The sequence below is a fragment of the Sprattus sprattus genome, assembly GCF_963457725.1.
Source record: "Sprattus sprattus genome assembly, chromosome: 11".
NCBI lineage: Eukaryota > Metazoa > Chordata > Actinopteri > Clupeiformes > Clupeidae > Sprattus > Sprattus sprattus.
This window is the reverse complement of record NC_137909.1, coordinates 1,855,525-1,874,820: the sequence shown is the minus strand read 5'-3', so window position 1 is coordinate 1,874,820 and position 19,296 is coordinate 1,855,525. Positions and strand designations below refer to the sequence as shown.

Below are 19,296 nucleotides of genomic sequence, written 5' to 3'. Positions count from 1 at the left end.
GAATTGATGAAAATAAACTGTTAACACTTCCATTTTTGAAAGCATTCTTAGTTTACAGCATTTTTTCACACCTGCCTAAAACTTTTGCACAGTACTGTACATTTCAAAAATCATCAGTTAGCTAGCTTCTATTAAACATGTTCTTGTCATCATCTACCATTTCCTTCCTGCTCTGTCCATGTTCCTCTACTTCGGTCATGACAAGCTAATGTATGATGGAGAAGGGTGAACCACAACACGAGGAAGAGGCGGCTGTACACATTTTCTTGAAAGACACAATTTTGCCATTCTCTCAAATAATCTCTGCTCTCCTACCTCAAGTGAAGTAGTGAACATTTTGTTTTGCAAAATGGTTGAGGGAGAGGGATGTGAGGGTGAACACTGCGCTTCACACGCATCGAGACAAATATATCATGAGGGCTTATAAATGTCAATTATAAGGAGGCCGTTCTGCCGTTTGTTTGTAATGTACTAATACCAAATATCCATACAAAACATTCCCATGGTGCACTAACACCAAAGATCCCAGGTTCCTACCTTGGGCTTGGCCTTGGCCTTGCTCCGTGTGTCCTGGTGCACTCCAGAATCCGAGTCGGACTGGGATGTGCCCTCGTCACTGGAGCTGGAGGAACTGTCTTCTGAGGAGACCACCGGGGATGACGCAGCAGCCTTCCTATTGTCATCTTCTTCATCCGAGTCACTGAGGAAGAGCACATCTACTTGACTTCTCATAGCACACGGCTACATTTCCATGCTAATCATTAGACACAAACCCTCCTGTGAGGGGCCGCTGTGGGTTTACTATGGGCTAGGACAGATTCATGCAAATCACAGAGGGACAAGGTGAGATGGAGAACAAGAAGGGGCTATCATGTCGTTTTAACATAAACAGAGCACAAAAAGTAAGGACATTTGTCTTTGGTAGATTATTTCTTTGTTGTCACAATGCTTCTTGGCAATACATCTTATACCGTTGGGAAGCCTGTTTATTTCCCTCTTAAATGGTGCCACATCTGTAAGGAACATGCATTTGGGGGATGAGCAGCAGAGCTGAGTATGTGGGTTGCGCCCATGAAAAATTTGCCAAAATTGCTAAATGCTAATTGCTAAACAGTTTATTCTATGATGGTATTCACTCTCGTTTTGAGTTGTTTGGTGGATTGAATGATTGAACTCTCGATCAGTAACAAGGAACAAACAAGAGTTTTTGGCAATTTTACACTTTATTCAGGAGCCTCAGGAGCGGGTGGAAGATCCATACACAGCCACAACAGCCTGGCACCACCTACTCATACTGGTCACCAACCTGGTAACACATTGCTGTGGGATGGCATTCCATTCCTCAACCAAGAGTCGTTACAGATCAGCCATCATGGTTGTGTTGGTCACTAACACGTACAGCACGCCCAAGCTGATACCAAAAGTGTTCAATTGGGTTAATGTAACTCATGGCAGGCCGTTCCATTCTCTCCCTGATGCTGTATTAAATGAATAAAGTGTAAAATTGCCAATATTTCTTGTTTGTTCCCTGTTATTGATCGAGAGTTCAACCATCCAATCCAACAAACAACTCAAAACAAGAGTGAATACCAACAGGAGAATAGGAGAATTTTGGCACATTGTGCTGCTCATCCCACAAATGCATGTTCCTTACAAATGTGGCACCATTTAAAAGGGAACTAAACAGGCTTTTCAATATATGGTATAAGATTTATTGCAGAGAAGCATTGTTACAACAAAGACCCAACACAAATGTCCTTACTTTTTGTGCTATGTTTATATAGTTGATTCCCTCCAATCTGTAATAGGCAATTCCTTTAGCAGGATGTTGGGAGGAAGATGGGTCCTCCTTTTCCAGCTGGGTTCTGCTCGAGGCATGTGGATTTTTCTTTGAGAGTTTGCTGTTGGATAGCCTGTGTGCTTTGTCATGGGTGCTAAGACTTCTGGGTTCTCTACCTTGAGACAATGTCAATGTTAATGTTGCTATATAAATAAAATGAAATTCAATTAAATTGAGCACAAAACAGTTTTGGCCCAAAGTGTGAAGCTCACGGCAAACCCCTTTGGATTTGGACCATGCCCACACATATTAGGTTGTATCAGGTTAAATAAGTGTTTTGTTTTTTGTTAAATAAGTATACCATAAAAAACTTTTTGGGACGTTTGGACTTTGTGCCAGAAAAGGGTTTTCAAAATGTGTCATTTCGCACAGACCAATTTAAATCTATGGCATTGAAAAATAATGACAATACAATGACAATACAATTTGACATACTAACATTATGTATATTAGGAGGTAAAAAACTTATTTACAGAATGGTATTACAGAGAAAGCAAAACTAAAGTACATCTCAGGTATTTGAAAGGTCAACAGTATGTGTATGCTTTACTCTGAGTGGGCGACCTATTGAACAGGACCTATTGAACAGGACCTATTGAACAGGATCGGTGATAGATACCTTTCTTTGGTTGAGTGTTTGGGCTTTTTCTTCTGCTGAAGTTTCTTCGTCTTCTTCTTCTTACTGGAATCTGACTGACTGGAATCTGAGTGTTCCGACTCGTCACTATTACCACTACCACTCTGACTGGTGGTCTCCTCCTCATTCTCTGTCTCACTGGTAGACCCTAAACAAGCAGAGAGAGAGAGAGAGAGAGAGAGAGAGAGAGAGAGAGAGAGAAAATTAAACATTTATTTATCATGAGAGTAATGGCACATTCTACTCTTTTATTTAAGATTATGAAGCTTTACCATTTTGACCACAACAGAAACTACTTACTTCACCTGAAATGATAGCCTCCATATATCGCTATCTACACACAGACATTTGTACACATAGCTACCAAACACTCTTTAAGCATGATAGCGGTTTGCTGCTCAACACTCTTTAAGCATGATAGGATGAAGCAACGACATTTTGACATCTTGCTGTTGTAAACAATGCAACTAGTGGAAGAGGCAAGGTGCTCAGTGTTGCCAGATTGGAAAGAATTGTACCAAATGCTCAAAATTATCATACACCTGGCAACACTGAGAGGGCGGAAAACACACACATCAGACGAGGCAAAATTCCAGACAATTTTGGGATCCGTGCTAAACAATCTTTTTAGGTCTCGAAAAGAGGACATGTCCGGGTAAAAAAGGAGGTCTGGGCACCTATTTAAGCATGATAGCGGTATGCTACACAACACTCTTTAAGCACTATAGCAGCATGCTACATGTTTTACCTAGCCTTCAAGGCCTGCACAGATAAAACACGTGTGATGGTAATGTGTCTGACAAATAACTAGTCTGCAGACTTTAAGCTCCTTACACTTAGTGCCCCAAACAGACGGGTAATCAGAATCAGCATGGGTACTTTGGTATGATATGGTCGATTGGCAACCGAAAAGTAATACCCACGAGCATGGCTTTGAAAGCGTGCCATGCTATACCTCACCACTTAATGGAGGAGGGGTGCATGATGAAGTCACAATGGGCACTCGTTAGCTGTGATCGGCTTGATTCCAATTAACAATTTGAAGATAGAATACTACTGATGCGCTCATGCCATTTTCACCCCTTCATCAATGACAAACTACAGTCTGTACTGTTTGAATGCACACTCAGGTATCTTTCATGCAAACAGACACAACAGTTAGATCACCTTCACTGCTGCTTAAGCTCTTGCCGTCCTCACTGCTGTTGTTTGGTGAGCCATTTCCTGCCTCTTCGTCTGAGTAGAATTTGTCATCAGATTTAACAGACCTCTCCTTCGCCAATGATGGTGTCCACTCTTTGATCTGTAACAGGAGGATGATGTAGAGGGCAGAGGAAAGGATAATGGAAAAAAAAAAACTAAAAATTAAAACGTTTATGATGTCAAATCCACAGATGGGACTCGGAGCGGACCAAGCTCTTACCTGTTCAGCCACTTCTACATTCCTCACGGACTGATCAGGGGCTACTGCTGGCCAATCAGACAGCTCCAGGTATCCAACCGCTTTGGCGTTCAGGGAGTGGGACAAGGTGCCCAGCTGGAAGCGATCTCGATCTGCCCCACCAGACACCAGGGGGCAGTTGAGGAGAACAGGAGGGAGAAGAAGAAAAGAAAGGCAAAGAACAGAGACACAGGGATGAGATGAAGAGACCGCGAACACCTGCACCCCTACCCCCGTCGGGGAAGAAGCACATATCACAGACCATAAAAGGAGAAGAAGACAAGATATGTGTTATGAAAACCAATGAACAAACATGTACCCAAATATGTCAATGTATGAAATGACGCTATGTGTTATGAAAGCCAATGAACAAACATGTACCCAAATATGTCAACGAAATATGTATGAAATGATGGTGACGTAAAAGATCACAACTGCTTAGCTATATATACCTAGAGGAAAACCTCACATAGAGCGTTCGAGCTGAATTCATAGTCTTATGCTTTGAGATTCTTACTGCACATTTACGCAATATACTTTTTATATGTAACCATTATTACTTTTTTATACTTTTTATATGTAACCATTGTTACTTTTTACTACTTTTTATATGTAACCATTGTTACTTTTTACAAATAAAACTTACTTACTTTTTACAACTTCATCTTGAGAGCGACCTACTTTTTATACGACCTACTTTCCACCCAGCACATTTGCTGCAACTGCTAGAAGAAGGTTAAAACCTCCATACCCAGCGGAAGGTAAGCAGAAATTGACACCTGTTCTGTTATCTAAGGGAAGAGCTCATAGTTACTGTAGATCATAGCACAGGCAACCTATGGTCCCAGGCCTCAGGCATCTCCTCCTCATCATATATTACCAAATAGTAGAAGCCGAAAGGTTTTAAGGTATAGGCTATAGGAGGATTAACCAAATCCAAAAGGGATGAAATGTCAGAAATCCTGTTAGTAAATAGGACGATACTTGGAGTAGGATTAACACTCTAATAACTTTCCAAAAGTTAACAGGGGAATCCTTCGACACAGACTAATGAACGTGCATTTATAAACCACTCACAATTTGTGAACATATTATTATTTTAGACATTTATAAACAACAAGTTTTTACCATAGTGCAAAAACATGGTCCTATGGTCCTATACAGCGGGGAAAATAAGTATTTGAACCCCTGGCGATTTCACAAGTTTGGCCACTTGCAAAGAAATGTGTGATCTATAATTGTAATGGTAGGTGTATATTAACAGTGAGAAACAAAAAAATCCAGAAAAATGCATTTTATAACATTTATGACTTTATTTGCATTTGATGCAAAAAATAAGTATTTGAACCCCTAGCAAAACTGACTGACAAAAATGCCTTAGTACTTGGTGGAATAACCCTTGTTGGCAAGCACAGACGTCAGACGTTTCTTGTAGTTGGTCACCAGGTTTACACACATCTCAGGAGGGATTTTGGTCCACTCCTCTTTGCAGATCCTCTCCAAATCTTTTTCAACTGGAGGGAATGAGGGAATGAGGTTCAAGCCCAATATTCCACGTTACATGGCCCCATCCATAGTCCCCTTGATCCGGTGGAGTCGTCCTGTACCCTTGGCAGAGAAACAGCCCCAAAGCATAATGTTTCCACCTCCATGCTTGATGGTGGGTATGATGTACTCTTGGGGCCATATTCAGCATCCCCCCCCTGTCAAACAAGGCAAGTCGAGTTGATGCCAAAGAGCTTAATTTTGGTATCATCTGACCACATTCTGTCCTCCTTAGAATCATTCAAATGTGCAATGGCAAACTTCAGATGGCCCTGTACATGCGCTTCCTTGAGCAGGGGGACCTTGCGAGTGCTGCAGTACTTAAAAAAATTCCGCCGTGGTGTGTTGCTAATGGTTTTCTTGGTGACTGTGGTCCCAGTTGCCTTGAGATCATTCACAAGCTCCCCCTGTGTAGTTCTGGGGGTTTTCTGCACCTTTCGAATGATCACTGATACCACACGAGGGGATATCTTGCATGGAGCCCCAGACCTAGAGCGATTAACATTTGTTTGGTGTTGCTTCCATTTACGAATAATCACACCAATAGTTGTCTGCCAATGGTTTTGTAGCCCATTCCAGCCTTGTGCAGGTCTTCAATCTTATCTCTGATGTCCTTGGACACCTCTTTGGTCTTGCCCATGGTGGTGAGGTTGAAGGTGTGAAGTATGATTCTTTGGACAGGTTTCTTTTATAAATGTCACCATTTGAGATCAGGTGTACCTTGTTAGACCTAATGAGGACTAATCTGTGTGCTTCTTGGGCATATAACTGGTCATTGTGAGCCAGCATTCTTGCTGTTTGCTTGGGGGTTCAAAAACTTTTTTGCATCAAATGCAAATAAAGTCATAAATGTTATAAAATGCAGTTTTCTGATTTTAGTTTGTTGATATTCTGTTTCTCACTGTTAAAATACACCTACCAATACAATTCTAGATCACACATTTCTTTGCAAGTGGCCAAACTTGCGAAATCGGTAGGGGTTCAAATACTTATTTTCCCCACTGTAACAAGTTGTAACCAAAGATTGATACATTTGGCCTAATGGCTGCTACGCGTGCTTGGCCCTCAGCCCTTTCTTTCTCAAAGCCACTGACCAGAGACTGCTGTTGTATCACTGTATTTCCCTACCATTTCAGTCTGTTTCATTTCCTCTGTCCTGTTTCCAGTTGATGGTCTACAAATAGTCTACAAATCCAATAGCAAGAATGGCCCAGTATTCAATAGCTAATAGCTAATGACACTATCTGCTGATAATAACAGGCCAGCTTAACTGAACTAATGGAAAAGCAGACATCTGCAGGTGCCAGTAGCTTTGGTCAGGAGACCTAACTCAACTCAGATGAAACGCTCATGCTCAAGACATCAATTCAATGAAAAGTTGTGCATCACCTAAAGAAAGCAGTTTTGCTCTATTTATGTTCTTGAGTTTCACAAAACACAAAATATAATACCTATCAGGATTAGGGTTGGGTACCGAGAACCGGTACCATGGCACCGGGACAATACAACCGGTACCTTTTAACAGAGAAAATAGCAAAAGGTAAACGGTCAAAAGTGTGGCTGTATTTTGCACAAAAAGATTCAAACACCGCGATGTGCAGCAAATGCAACAAAACAATTGCGTGTAAAGAGGGGAGAGAAGGCAAGAGTCCTGGGCAGATCTGCAACCGCAAAATACAGCCACACTTTTGACCGTTTACCTCCCGCTATTTTCTCTGTTATAAGGTTGATGGCGAGCTCTGTTTGTGCTTGCGCTGTTAAATGCTGCCTGCTTCACTGTCATAAGACTGTTACTATGAAAACACCAATGAGCGTGAGCGCCACAGGACAAAGTCAACATTGGGAGATGGAGCAGTTTTAAATGTGACCCACGAAATATGCCTGGCAACAAAATTAAATATAATTCATGCAAGATTAACTATAAACAAGATAGAAAAGATAGCTAGGTATAAACAAATCAGAAAGTTGAGAAATGTCATGAATTAAATGCAAACTAAATAATACATGTTTGACTCCAAAGGCAAATATGCTCATAAGTTTGAAGCTGTAGTCTGTAAAGAGTGTGTGTGTGTGTTTTGTATTTATTTATATTTATTTAAGCATACTATAAACTGTTGTTAACAGTTAATATAATATTCATAGTTTGAAGCTGTAGTTTGAAGCCAAGTGTTTTGTATGTATTTATATTCAAAGTATACTTTAAACAGTTAATACATTGTTTAATTTGAAGAAAAAAATTGGCCTTGGCAATAAAAAAAGCCTTTCTTTAATGTCGTCAATCCTCGTTTTGTGTGTTTGTTTTTTTTTAAAGTATCGTTTCAGGCACCGTTTAGGCACCGGTATCGTTTTAAAAGTATCGGTTAAGTACCGGTATCGGAAAAAACCCAAACGATACCCATCCCTAATCAGGATCTACTGTAGCTATTGTGTAGTACTTTTGGACCTAAATGTCCTTAGTTTAATGGGCTACTGTTAATTATGTTATCCTGAACTGTGAAGTCCCTCCTATATCTGAAAACAGACCTTAGAGCTGACAACAAACTGCTTAACAAGAACTCAAATGGGTTGGAGGTTCTGGAGTCTTCATTTGAAATGTTAGGATTTATGGATACCTTTAAAGAAAGAATGGGTACTGGGTACCTTTAAAGGAAGAATTGGTACTGGGTACCTTTAAAGGAAGAATTGGTACTGGGTACCTTTGAAAGCAGACTCCAGCAGAGGTGCTGGTTTGGGTGCCAGTAAGATCCGGCGGGCGTACTTGGCCAGTGGCCCACTCTTCTCATTGGGTACGATGAGCTGGCGAATGAAGCGTGTGCGATCCCTGATGTCATAGTTCTGATCATACTTGCCCAGGTTCAGGATGTACTGTGTCAGCAACTTAGTCTAAATCAATGAAAGACAGAGAAAGGGTTTGATATGATTAAACAGAGGAACAGCTGACAGGGGTTGGGTGAGGTGATGATGAGTAAACCCCAAAGGGTGATGAGAAGGGTAGTAATGAGAACAAGCAAACGACAAAAAGCCTTTAATAGAGGAGGAGATTCATTTATAAATGAAAGGGTTTCCTTTTTTGTCCTAACTTATACTCACTCCCCATATCCAAACTGTCCCTAGAAGAACTTTGCACTTTGCATTAATATGAGGGATTCAAGCTGAAACAAGACGAAAGGCTGATTACCTGCTTAGAATTTGTAAGGTAGAGTTTGGCCGCCAGGTTGACAGTCTGTAATTTGACAATGTCCTCCTCTGCGGTGAAGCTCTTCGCCATTTTTCTCAAGACATCTGGGGCAATCTTTGGCACATGGTCACAGTACTCACCGATAAGCCAAAGGATGCTGGCACGTGCCATGGGTACCTGTCAACCAGACAAATAATACATGCACAATCCCTTAGTGATGCTGTCTCAGGCCAAGTCTGCTGGGTTCCATATGTCATACATGATGTGAAGGCATTTGAGAAATCTGTGTGAGAATATTTATAAATAAAATGTTGGCCTTTAATCCCCTTTCCGTCAGGTTTGTCTACATTTCCAGGGGGAAAGGGGAATGACCTCTACCTCTGGCAGAAGTGTGAAGGATGTGAAGAATCCCTAACCCTAACCCAAGTCCAAAAGTTACTTGCGAAGGAATATATTAATATTTAACTAAATTTACATAAATCTGTTTAGGTAAGAGTAATTGTGTGTGAACTAGGGGTTTAATCTTCTTTACTGGCTATATTAGCCCTTTGCACAGACTTAATCTCTTATATTCTGCATCTTTTTTCACTTTCCACACAAGCAGCACAAGAACACTTTCCTCCTGGGCATCTACACGGTCACTTACAATCTTGCATATTGTACCATAGGGTCAGACCCATTCTTGTATCTGTTACCACCCCACTCCTTTCGAGCATGTTCTCCCTATGTGTATGCGATTTGTGTATGTGTGCTTGTGAGTTGTATAAGTTACTGGATGTCCTACATTTCCCTCGGGATCAATAAAGTATCCATCCATCCATCCATCCACCCATCTAATGATACAGATATTCCACGGTTGGATACACTGGCCTCTCAATTCGGCACAGTTTCAACAAAAGCCAAAAAATTATCAAGGCTACTAAATTCAGTTCAGTCCTTCACATTTTACAGTTGACATGAAGATTAAAAAACCTGTCCACTAGTACTGTTAATCAATGACATGAAAGAAATACAAAACAAAAAAAATTAATTTGTTGTGGTTAATCACTATTTTCTTTTTCAGTAATAATGGATATTGAAAGGTAAAATCACACAATTAATGCAAAAAGTAAATCAAAGGAAGTATATTTAAATTCAAAAATACTACTGTTTAACAGCATCTTTTAAACTTTCAACACAGATTCTGTCCTTTGATCCAATAAAACCATCAAGGCCACAAAAAATTAACCATCAGCTTGAAAGGCATATTACTTATTCGTGTAGCGTCAAAAGTGTGAAGGGACTTTATTTTGAAAAGGGGATTGAGATGAATATGCAGCCAAGCAGAAAAGAGAGACAGCTATTTGGGTAGGGAGACACTTGAGGGAGCTAGAGAAGAGAGATATATTTGGGTAGGGAGATACTTGAGGGAGCTAGAGGAGAAGAAAGACAGATATTTGGATAGGGAGAAACATGAGGGAGCTAAAGGAGAAGATACAGATATTTGGGTAGGGAGCAGTGGCGGTGCGTCAATACAGGGCGCTGGGGCGCCGCCCACCCTACAATTTTGAGATGAAAAAAAAAAACGTCAAAAACCACTTAAATGTGACCAAATAGAATATATTGCCATTCGTTATCACTGAGAGAGAAGCCACGCCTCCCTGTGGGCGCCGGCCAAGTGGAAGTCTATGGGAGCCAAAAAAAGGGGCAGGAACATTTGAGCAAGGACAGCTTCTCATTGGCGGATGACAGTTCGAGCCATGGGCGCACTTCACTTGCGCCCCCAGCCAATGAAAGGGTTTCTTATATATCATGCTGACAGGACTGTCCAATCAGAGACCCTACACCTGTGTAAGTTCTCAACATAGCAGATATTTTAATAAATTGAAAGCCATGAATATTGAAACCGCCGACTGATGAAGTCAGGATGCATCCGCAGGTTGAGTAATTAAGTGATTGGCTCTGTCCATTCGCGCACCTCACAGTTGCGTATCGATCAGACTTATCAACTCGATTACTATTGATCAAAACAGAACGAGAGTTCGGCTGTAGCCTACTTGAAACATACTATTCAGAACATATTCGCTGACGTGCATTCTAACGTGATGAATTGCTCACAAATCTGCTTAAAACAACTAGTGAAGGTGTTTTAGAATAATATTTATGCCATATACAATAAGTGACTTTATGTAAACACCACTTATTAATGTTAGCTGCCTAATTATTTAGCGCAATGCTAGCATGACTACCGTAATTCGATTTTTAACCAAGGTAGCCTATTGTACCTATTGAGCCTGTTGATCGCGACCTGTTTACAAATCTGGTTAAAAAGATAAAGGTGAACTGTTATTTATAGATACTAAATATTTCCCAGGCATCTGATGGCTTACAGCTACCTGTAAAGCATCTAAACGTACAGAGTAAGGTAGGTTGACTGCTAAATCGGCAGCCACCAGTCTTTGGATAGCTCTCATAAATCAGTTATTGTATATGGGCCATTCTACCGAATTGATGCAAAGTCATGTCGGATATATTTTGAATTTTTTTATGGTTTATTCCCAAGACTTTGTCCGTATGTATATTGTACCATATCTAAAGTACATATATCTAGTAAAAGAACAGTCAAGTTTTATATTGTATTTTCAGAATGTGTCGGAATGTTTTTCCTCTTCCAAAAATTGTCACTACCGAAACATCACATTTACTATAGTAAAAAAGTATTATTATTGACCTGTTCAGATTGTGTTTCCTTCCCTTCTCTGAAGTGTATTTTTACAAATATTTCTTGAAGGTTTTCACAATGAAATCCATAGAAATTAATTTTTTACCAAATTTTCAAGTTCAATTTATCTGTTTCGGTAGTGACTGCACTGTTTCGGTAGTGACTGCACTGTTGGATGGATGTTCATTTCTCTCCCAAAATCATCCAAAAGGTGCTCTGGGCCGCCCTTTAGTCCACACAACACATTTATTTAAAAATTATGGGATTGAACTACTTACCATTTAATTTAGTCACTACCCAAATCATCTGGTCACTACCATATGTTTCGGTAGTGACTGTTTCGGTAGTGACAATTCTAGCTAACTTTCAGCATAAATAAAGAATTCTAGCAAGCACACAGCTTTCAAACACATCTTTGAAGAGGTGAACACACATACAAACATAAGATTTTCCATGAAACCCCAAAAGGTTTACTTAATTGAAGAAAACATGCGTTTCGGTAGTGACAATTCTTAAGGTTACACGTCGATTTTCAGACTTTGGAACACATTTATATAAAAACTATGGGATTTAGCTACTTACCATTCAACCATGAGGGACAGAGATGCAGTGTCACTGCATGGTCAAAAATGCAGAGTCGTGGCTAAAACACAGGCTCAGCCAATGGACTAAAACTCTTGTGTTTCGGTAGTGACATGAAAACTAGGGACATGATTTTTTGAGTATAGTAAATTGATTTAAAAATTAAACCCACAATAAATCTAAATATTCCAAGTTCTGGTTCAACCCAATCATAAAGATCTTTGAAATTAAATCATTGAAAAAAATCTAAAAAAATTGAAAAGTGTTATTTAAAAGCATTGAAATTTAGATGTCAGGGTTGGGGACAGCTACTTCCCAATAGAAAGTACCCTATAAATGATGATTTTGTATATATTTAGCTTATCACTATCGCACGTAATGCATTGGGTTTATTCAGACCATAACATTTTCTAATTAAATATCTATGCCTAAATACCTAATTGTTTTGTAAATAGTTTTTATTGTTGAGGGACTGCATATTACACGAATTCGGTAGAATGGCCCATATATGGCATTAATATTAGTCTTACCATCACACATAGGATATATAGGTTCACGCACACACTGCTTAAATAAAACTTAAAGCCTACTATCAAAGTATTGTTTTTTTAAGATAATGTAGGCAAGCAACTGCTTGCTAGCTGCTTTATACAAAAATCAAATTAAAGTGACTAACGTCTGGCAAACTTGGAGAAGCCTCTGTTCAATGATTGCCTGAGGGGGTAGGAGGCGGTATCTGCTGCTGCTGCTTGAATTCAACGTGAGCGCTTAAAACACCATTAAGCTGAATTGGATGAGTTTTTTTTTTTTTAATCGCAGACTTTTTTTTTTGCCTTTAGGCGCTCGGGATTTTGCATAGGCGTTCGGGAAAACGGCTTAGGCGCGCGCCTACATTTTTTCTATGCAGGAAAAACCCTGTACATGTAATCAGTGATGGACCTGTGGTTGTAAAGACGTCATGGAGCATGCACATAAAGTAACAGAAGACAGAAGTCGAGATCCAACTAGCAATCTACCGATTGCTGAACGACTTCTCTACCACCTGAAATCAATGTTACCACAGCACTCCAAACAGGACTAGTTCGAATCAGGCACTTCGCCATAAGCCTCGTTTGTGCTAAATAACTGTTTTGAAACTTCCGTCTATAACACAAATATTTTCACGTCAGATTTTCTCATATAGGCTATTGCCGACACTTTAAAAAAAAAAAAAAAAAAAAAAACGGTTTTGAACAACGGTCTGATGCAAATAGATTAAGCAGTGATAGATTAAGGTGTGGCTTGTTAATTTCATCCCTTTCCTAACCAGCTTGTTAACAATTTAGTTTATGTTGTTGCTGTTATGAAGTAAATTAATTAGGGTTGAGGCTGAGGGGCGTGGGGCGTTTATGTGGGCAATTACGTCATCGGGTTAGAAAATGTGCGAATCAGGCGTCCACACGAACATGGATCCGCTGGTGGGTTGGAGTCTTTCCACTCTTGAGACCGGTTTCCAAAGGTTGCGGATTCAGTGACCCTATTCACCAAGTTCGTGTGGACGGAAGGCATATATTTTCGATTCAGGCAATCCAGGTTCTGTGTGGACGGGCCCTTAAGATTCACCCGATTTTGTTTTCACAAGCAGCACAAATAAGTCATAGGCAGATGTTATGCCTTTTAAGCATGCAGAAATGAAGCCATGTTACCAGCCAGTAAAAGTAGACCTGAGGAAACCATGTTCCACACTGAAGATCCCTCAAGCACTCCTGAGCCACCACGGACCAAGCTAGTCTTCAAGACCTGTATGGCAAGTTTGACGTGATTTTTATATAAAAAAAAAATATATGTAATGTTTGTGTTCATGAAAATTCAATGAATTTTTGAATAAAATCTGGTTTTAATCTATGTTTTGTATGGAATTTATTGTTTAATGATCTCTTTAAACAATAGGAGGTTTTAGTATCATTTAGAGCGACCACTCATCATGTGGTGCGACCAATAATACCAATAACTGTATTAAATTCTTAATAAAATATCACATTTTTGGGGCTGAAATATTAATCACTAATACAGTATGCTTAGATGAATGGTATTTTTTAAACATTTCGATCAGTTTTATGCGCTTTACAGGAAAAATAAGTCTGTAAACTACATTTATTTAAGAAGGGGACTTAAGACATAATAGAACAAAAATTTGAGAATAATGTACAAAAACCCAAAAGAAATGCAAATACTGTCTCTAAACACTTTATATTACTGATAACTTGTTAAAAAATGTTAAGTATGTTAAGGAAATTAATTTGTTTTAAGATAAATCACGGTCGCACCACATGACATTTTTTAAGGCCATGGTCAATTTATCTAGATGAAAAATCACTAAAATCACTTAATTTAAAATTTTAATATGAATTTAAGTGTACACAACATTCTAAATGTTGGAAAAATTGCAAAAGATATTCATATTTTTTGTATTTTAAAATTGGCCTGTTGATAATCCTTATACGTCATTGACCCAAATACGAAATGTATCTACACTTTCAAACACTATCTTCACTTTCAAAATCTATTTACAGATACAGATTTAAAATACAAATTGTATCTACATTTTCAAAAACTATCTACACTTTCAAAAACTATCTTCACTTTCAAACTCTATCTGCAGATACGGATTTCAGTTACGCATAACGGATTTGTGTTACGAATTACAAAATCTTTTTGGCACTGTTTTTACAGCCTTTCTAAAGAGCCAATCAGCGCTTTTGGCAGATTTTCTAAAGCGCCAATCAACACATTGTATCCTGTACTGACTAGCCAATCAGCGCTAGCTTGCTGGCAACTGCTGGCCCGCTCATTATTCAATAGTTATAACCTAAATCTGCCACCGCTCTGCCTAGGGAGAGATCTGGGGTCTCCCCCGCATGGTTTGAATAAAATTCGGTGTACGAACGCCGTGGGGGAAGTTAAACAAGCATGCCTTATGTCTGGCCCAAAGGGCTGATGAACACCTGTACTATTTAGTTAATTTGAGGCTCTGGCGATTCAGAGATCGCTTGGCTGCAGAACGCATTGTAACTAAGAAATTGGTCTCAGCCACATCTAACAAATAGAATCTAATGAAAGTGTGGCGAGAACTCCAGCTTGCTGCCTCATATATCTCTTCCACTGAGACGCTAGAAAACTCGCTTCCACAAAAAATACACAATAAAGCGTTTTCAAGGACTTCAGAAAATGGTTACAAATAGGCTACCCCAAAGTGCCATGAAAAGAAACGAAAATGACATTGCAGGGTGGTTTTGAAATCAGGCTGGTCATTATCCAGCTGTTGAGGATGCATATGCACTTAACGGTATATCCCCACCATCACTTTGCAGGTGTCTGGAGAACAAGACAATACCAGTCTGTCTGCTAAATGTTCTCATCGTGATAATGGGTCATATGAACACTGTTCATGGTTAACCTAATTAAATGTGAATAGGAGATCGGTCACGAAAATGCTAACGTTAGCTTTCGTTAGCTACCAAAGCAGATCCTAATATCTTCCATACAACGACAAGGATCTTTGAAACAGGTGGAACGAAGTGTGGAGTGAAAACCACTGACTGTGATTGTGCGTTTTACAATGACTTTATTAACAACTCCAAATATAGGACTTCTTACTTGTGCCATTTCTCGGTTTCTGATCCATGACTGCTGCATACACCGTTTCACTCAACTTTCCCAATTGCCAGCAGGCTAGTCAGTACAGGGTACACTGTGTTGATTGGCGCTTTAGAAAATCTGCCAAAAGCGCTGATTGGCTCTTTAGAAAGGAAGTAAAGACAGTGCCAAAAAGATTTTGTAATTCGTAACAGAAATCCGTAATTCGTACTTAAAATCCGTATCCGTATCCGTATCCGTAATGCGTAACTGAAATCCGTAACTGAAATCCATATCTGCAGATAGATTTTGAAAGTGAAGATAGTTTTTGAAAGTGTAGATAGTTTTTGAAAGTGTAGATACATTTTGTATTTGAAATCCGTATCTGTAAATAGATTTTGAAAGTGAAGATAGTTTTTGAAAGTGTAGATGGTTTCACAGATACTAAATCTATAATACAGATACAAAATCTATATTACAGATTACAAAATATTTATGGCATTGATCTGATTCCATATGCATGTGTCCATTGGATTAGTTGTAAATTGAAGTACTCAACAAACTTGTGATCCTTGTGATATTACTATATGTTTGATGTTGAGGTGGATTGATGTTGAGGTGGATTGCGTTTAATCTTACCAAGATGTTGTCAAAAAGTTTGGCCATGTGTTTGATGATGTCACTGTGTTGTGTTGGTTGTGTCTGTAAAATCTTCTTGATCACCACCACGCTCTCTGCCACCACCGTCTCTGCACAAGAATGAAAAGGTTTCAGTTTTACAGCATGCTTGAGTGTTAGCACCCTAGTGAAATATGAGCAAACTGAGCAATGAAGATGTCTTTCTATTGGCCACTGTGGAGCAATGAAGATGTCTTTCTATTGGCCACTCTAGAGGAATGAAGATGTATTTCTATTGGCCACTGTGGAGCAATGAAGATGTCTTTCTATTGGCCACTGTGGAGCAATGAAGATGACTTTCTATTGGCCACTATTGAGCAATGAAGATGTCTTTCTATTGGCCACTCTTGAGCAATGAAGATGTCTTTCTATTGGCCACTGTGGAGGAATGAAGATGTCTTTCTATTGGCCACTGTTGGAGCAATGAAGATGTCTTTCTATTGGCCACTGTGGAGGAATGAAGATGTCTTTCTATTGGCCACTGTGAAGCAAAGAAGATGTCTTTCTATTGGCCACTGTAGAGGAATGAAGATACCTTTCTATTGGCCACTGTGGAGCAATGAAGATGTCTTTCTATTGGCCACTCTTGTTTCACTGGAACAAGTGAATGCAGCGAATGCACCCATTGTGTTTCTACCTTTTCTTCTTCTTAATAATAATAATAATAATAATAATAATGATAATAAAAACAAAAGCTAACAGGTTCATCCTAATGCTGTGTCATGCGCTTGTACGCAGCTCTTTGATAGGCGCTTTTATTATGTTTAAAATTACATGGAAAATTAAACCTTTTTATTTAATTAAATTGAAAATGCACAAAAATAATGACTGCAAAAGTTTCAAAGTTTGAAGTTCACTTTAAAGTCTCAGTACAGAACATAGTTTGTTAAGCCTTATTTAGCCATAGAAGGTCCCTTACCATCTCTATTGGACAAGAGGAGCACCAGGCCATTCAGACAGGTGTCCGTCACCTCTGCGATGTTGGTGGCACAGCGACCAATGGCCTGGACAGTAGCTGCAGCAAAGACTTTATCCTGACTCTTCACATACGTCTGGACACACATATCAAGACACAGAGACATATGAAGAGAAAGACATAAGCAAGGAGAAAAGGAGAAAACAGACCGTCATAGATTTGTTGGTGTGTTTGTCCTTATGGGACATGCTTGTTTTTTCTCTTTATCTGATTAATTGCTGATGATCTAGTGAAGCTGAGCTGTATTTTCTGAATATGTAAACAGTGGATGGCGGCATAATAGCCCTATTGTTCTCAAATGATTGCCAATCCAAAAGATTGCAATGATTATATGAACACAAAGCCAAAAGCCTATTAGCCAGTTAGGGAATAGCCTAGAGCCAGTGGGGGAACTATCCCCAATCAGGGTGCCAAATTTCAAAACGTTTTACCATACAGTTCTAGGGTCAGCCATACAGTTCTAGGGGTGCCATACAGTTCTAGGGACAGCCATACAGTTCTAGGGTCAGCCATACAGTTCTAGGGGTGCCATACAGTTCTAGTCAGCCATACAGTTCTAGGGTCAGCCATACCGTTCTAGGGGTGCCATACAGTTCTAGGGGTGCCATACAGTTCTAAGGTCAGCCATACAGTTCTAGGGTCAGCCACAGAGTTCTAGGGGTGCCAAACAGTTCTAGGGGTGCCATACAGTTCTAAGGTCAGCCATACAGTTCTAGGGTCAGCCACAGAGTTCTAGGGATGCCAAACAGTTCTAGAGTCAGCCATACAGTTCTAGGGTCAGCCATACAGTTATAGGGGTGCCATACAGTTATAGGGTCAGCCATACAGTTCTAGGGTCAGCCATAGACTTCAAAGGCAGAAGATGAAAAACAAGAGAAGATGAATAATAAATAAAGGTACAAAACACAATGGGTGCCAATACAAACACACACACACACACACACACCTCAAACACACAGACACAGACACACCTCACACACACAGACCCTACACACACACACACACACACAGACCCTACACACACACACACACACACACACACACACAGACCCTAAACACACACACACACACACCTACACACACACACACAGACCCTAAACACACACACACACACACACACACACACACAGACACACACAGAGACACACGCAGACCCTACACACATACACACACAGAACCTACCCGGACACACACACACACACACCTTCTCTACATTATGCACAAAATTATTTATTAAAGAAATACCTGGAATTCCCTGAGGATTGTTGAGATGTTAGCTTCATTGGCCAAGTTGGTTAGAATCTCCAGCTAAAAAAGGGAGAAAACAGAATGAAAACAAGGTTACACCAGAGGAAATGCAGGCATGAACGGCACCTTAGCATCCAGATTTACATAAAAATAATAATATGCTTAACGTTAAAACATTTGTAATAAAAATTTACTTTTTTTGCTTATGTTCACAAATACAAAATAAAGATTCTTCTTCTTCGTCCTATATCAAATATTGTTCTATTTCATTGATACTGATCCGGTGGCCCTGTACTTTTATCCGGTAGTTCTTTTTCCTTCTGTTTAGTATTATTATTATTCCTCCTAAACCACTTAACGCGGAAACTTTGTTCAAGCTTTGTCACGTAGGTCTGGTAAAGAACACTTCAAAAAATAACGTGGAACAGCCAGCAGAGCAGCCATTTTCTAACACTAATGACCCAAAAAGAGTGGATGTACCTTGAGTATCTTTATATGTGTGGCGTCTGTGGAGCGGACGTAGAAACTCTTCATGTAGGGCTCAAACATGCTCTGGACACAGGAAACATAATGTATGCATCACTTCAAAGTAAGGATACACACAGGAAACATAATGTATCCATTACTTCTGAGTAAGGATGCACACAGACACAGGAAACATAATGCATCACTTCAGAGTAAGGATGCAGGAAACATAATGTATCCATTACTTCAGAGTTAGGATGCAGGAAACATAATGCATGCATCACTTCAGAGTAAGGATGCAGGAAATATAATGTATCCATTACTTCAGAGTAAGGATGCAGGAAACATAATGTGTGCATCACTTCAGAGTAAGGATGCAAACACACAGGA

At 39.6% G+C, this 19,296-nt stretch overlaps 1 protein-coding gene across 1 annotated transcript in view; it reads right to left on the bottom strand.

Annotated features, from left to right (window-relative positions):
* Positions 1–19,296, bottom strand: part of ap3b1a (adaptor related protein complex 3 subunit beta 1a) — an 81,203-nt gene that overhangs the window by 19,470 nt on the left and 42,437 nt on the right. Inside the window, exons 11-20 of the mRNA XM_080847927.1 lie at positions 18,922–18,993; positions 18,439–18,501; positions 17,137–17,269; positions 16,179–16,288; positions 8,642–8,818; positions 8,160–8,346; positions 3,901–4,031; positions 3,645–3,780; positions 2,460–2,625; positions 538–700 (exon numbers count right to left, since the gene is read on the bottom strand). Coding sequence (XP_080704053.1) covers positions 538–700; positions 2,460–2,625; positions 3,645–3,780; positions 3,901–4,031; positions 8,160–8,346; positions 8,642–8,818; positions 16,179–16,288; positions 17,137–17,269; positions 18,439–18,501; positions 18,922–18,993 — 1,338 coding nt within the window. The remainder of the gene's footprint in view (positions 1–537; positions 701–2,459; positions 2,626–3,644; positions 3,781–3,900; positions 4,032–8,159; positions 8,347–8,641; positions 8,819–16,178; positions 16,289–17,136; positions 17,270–18,438; positions 18,502–18,921; positions 18,994–19,296) is intronic.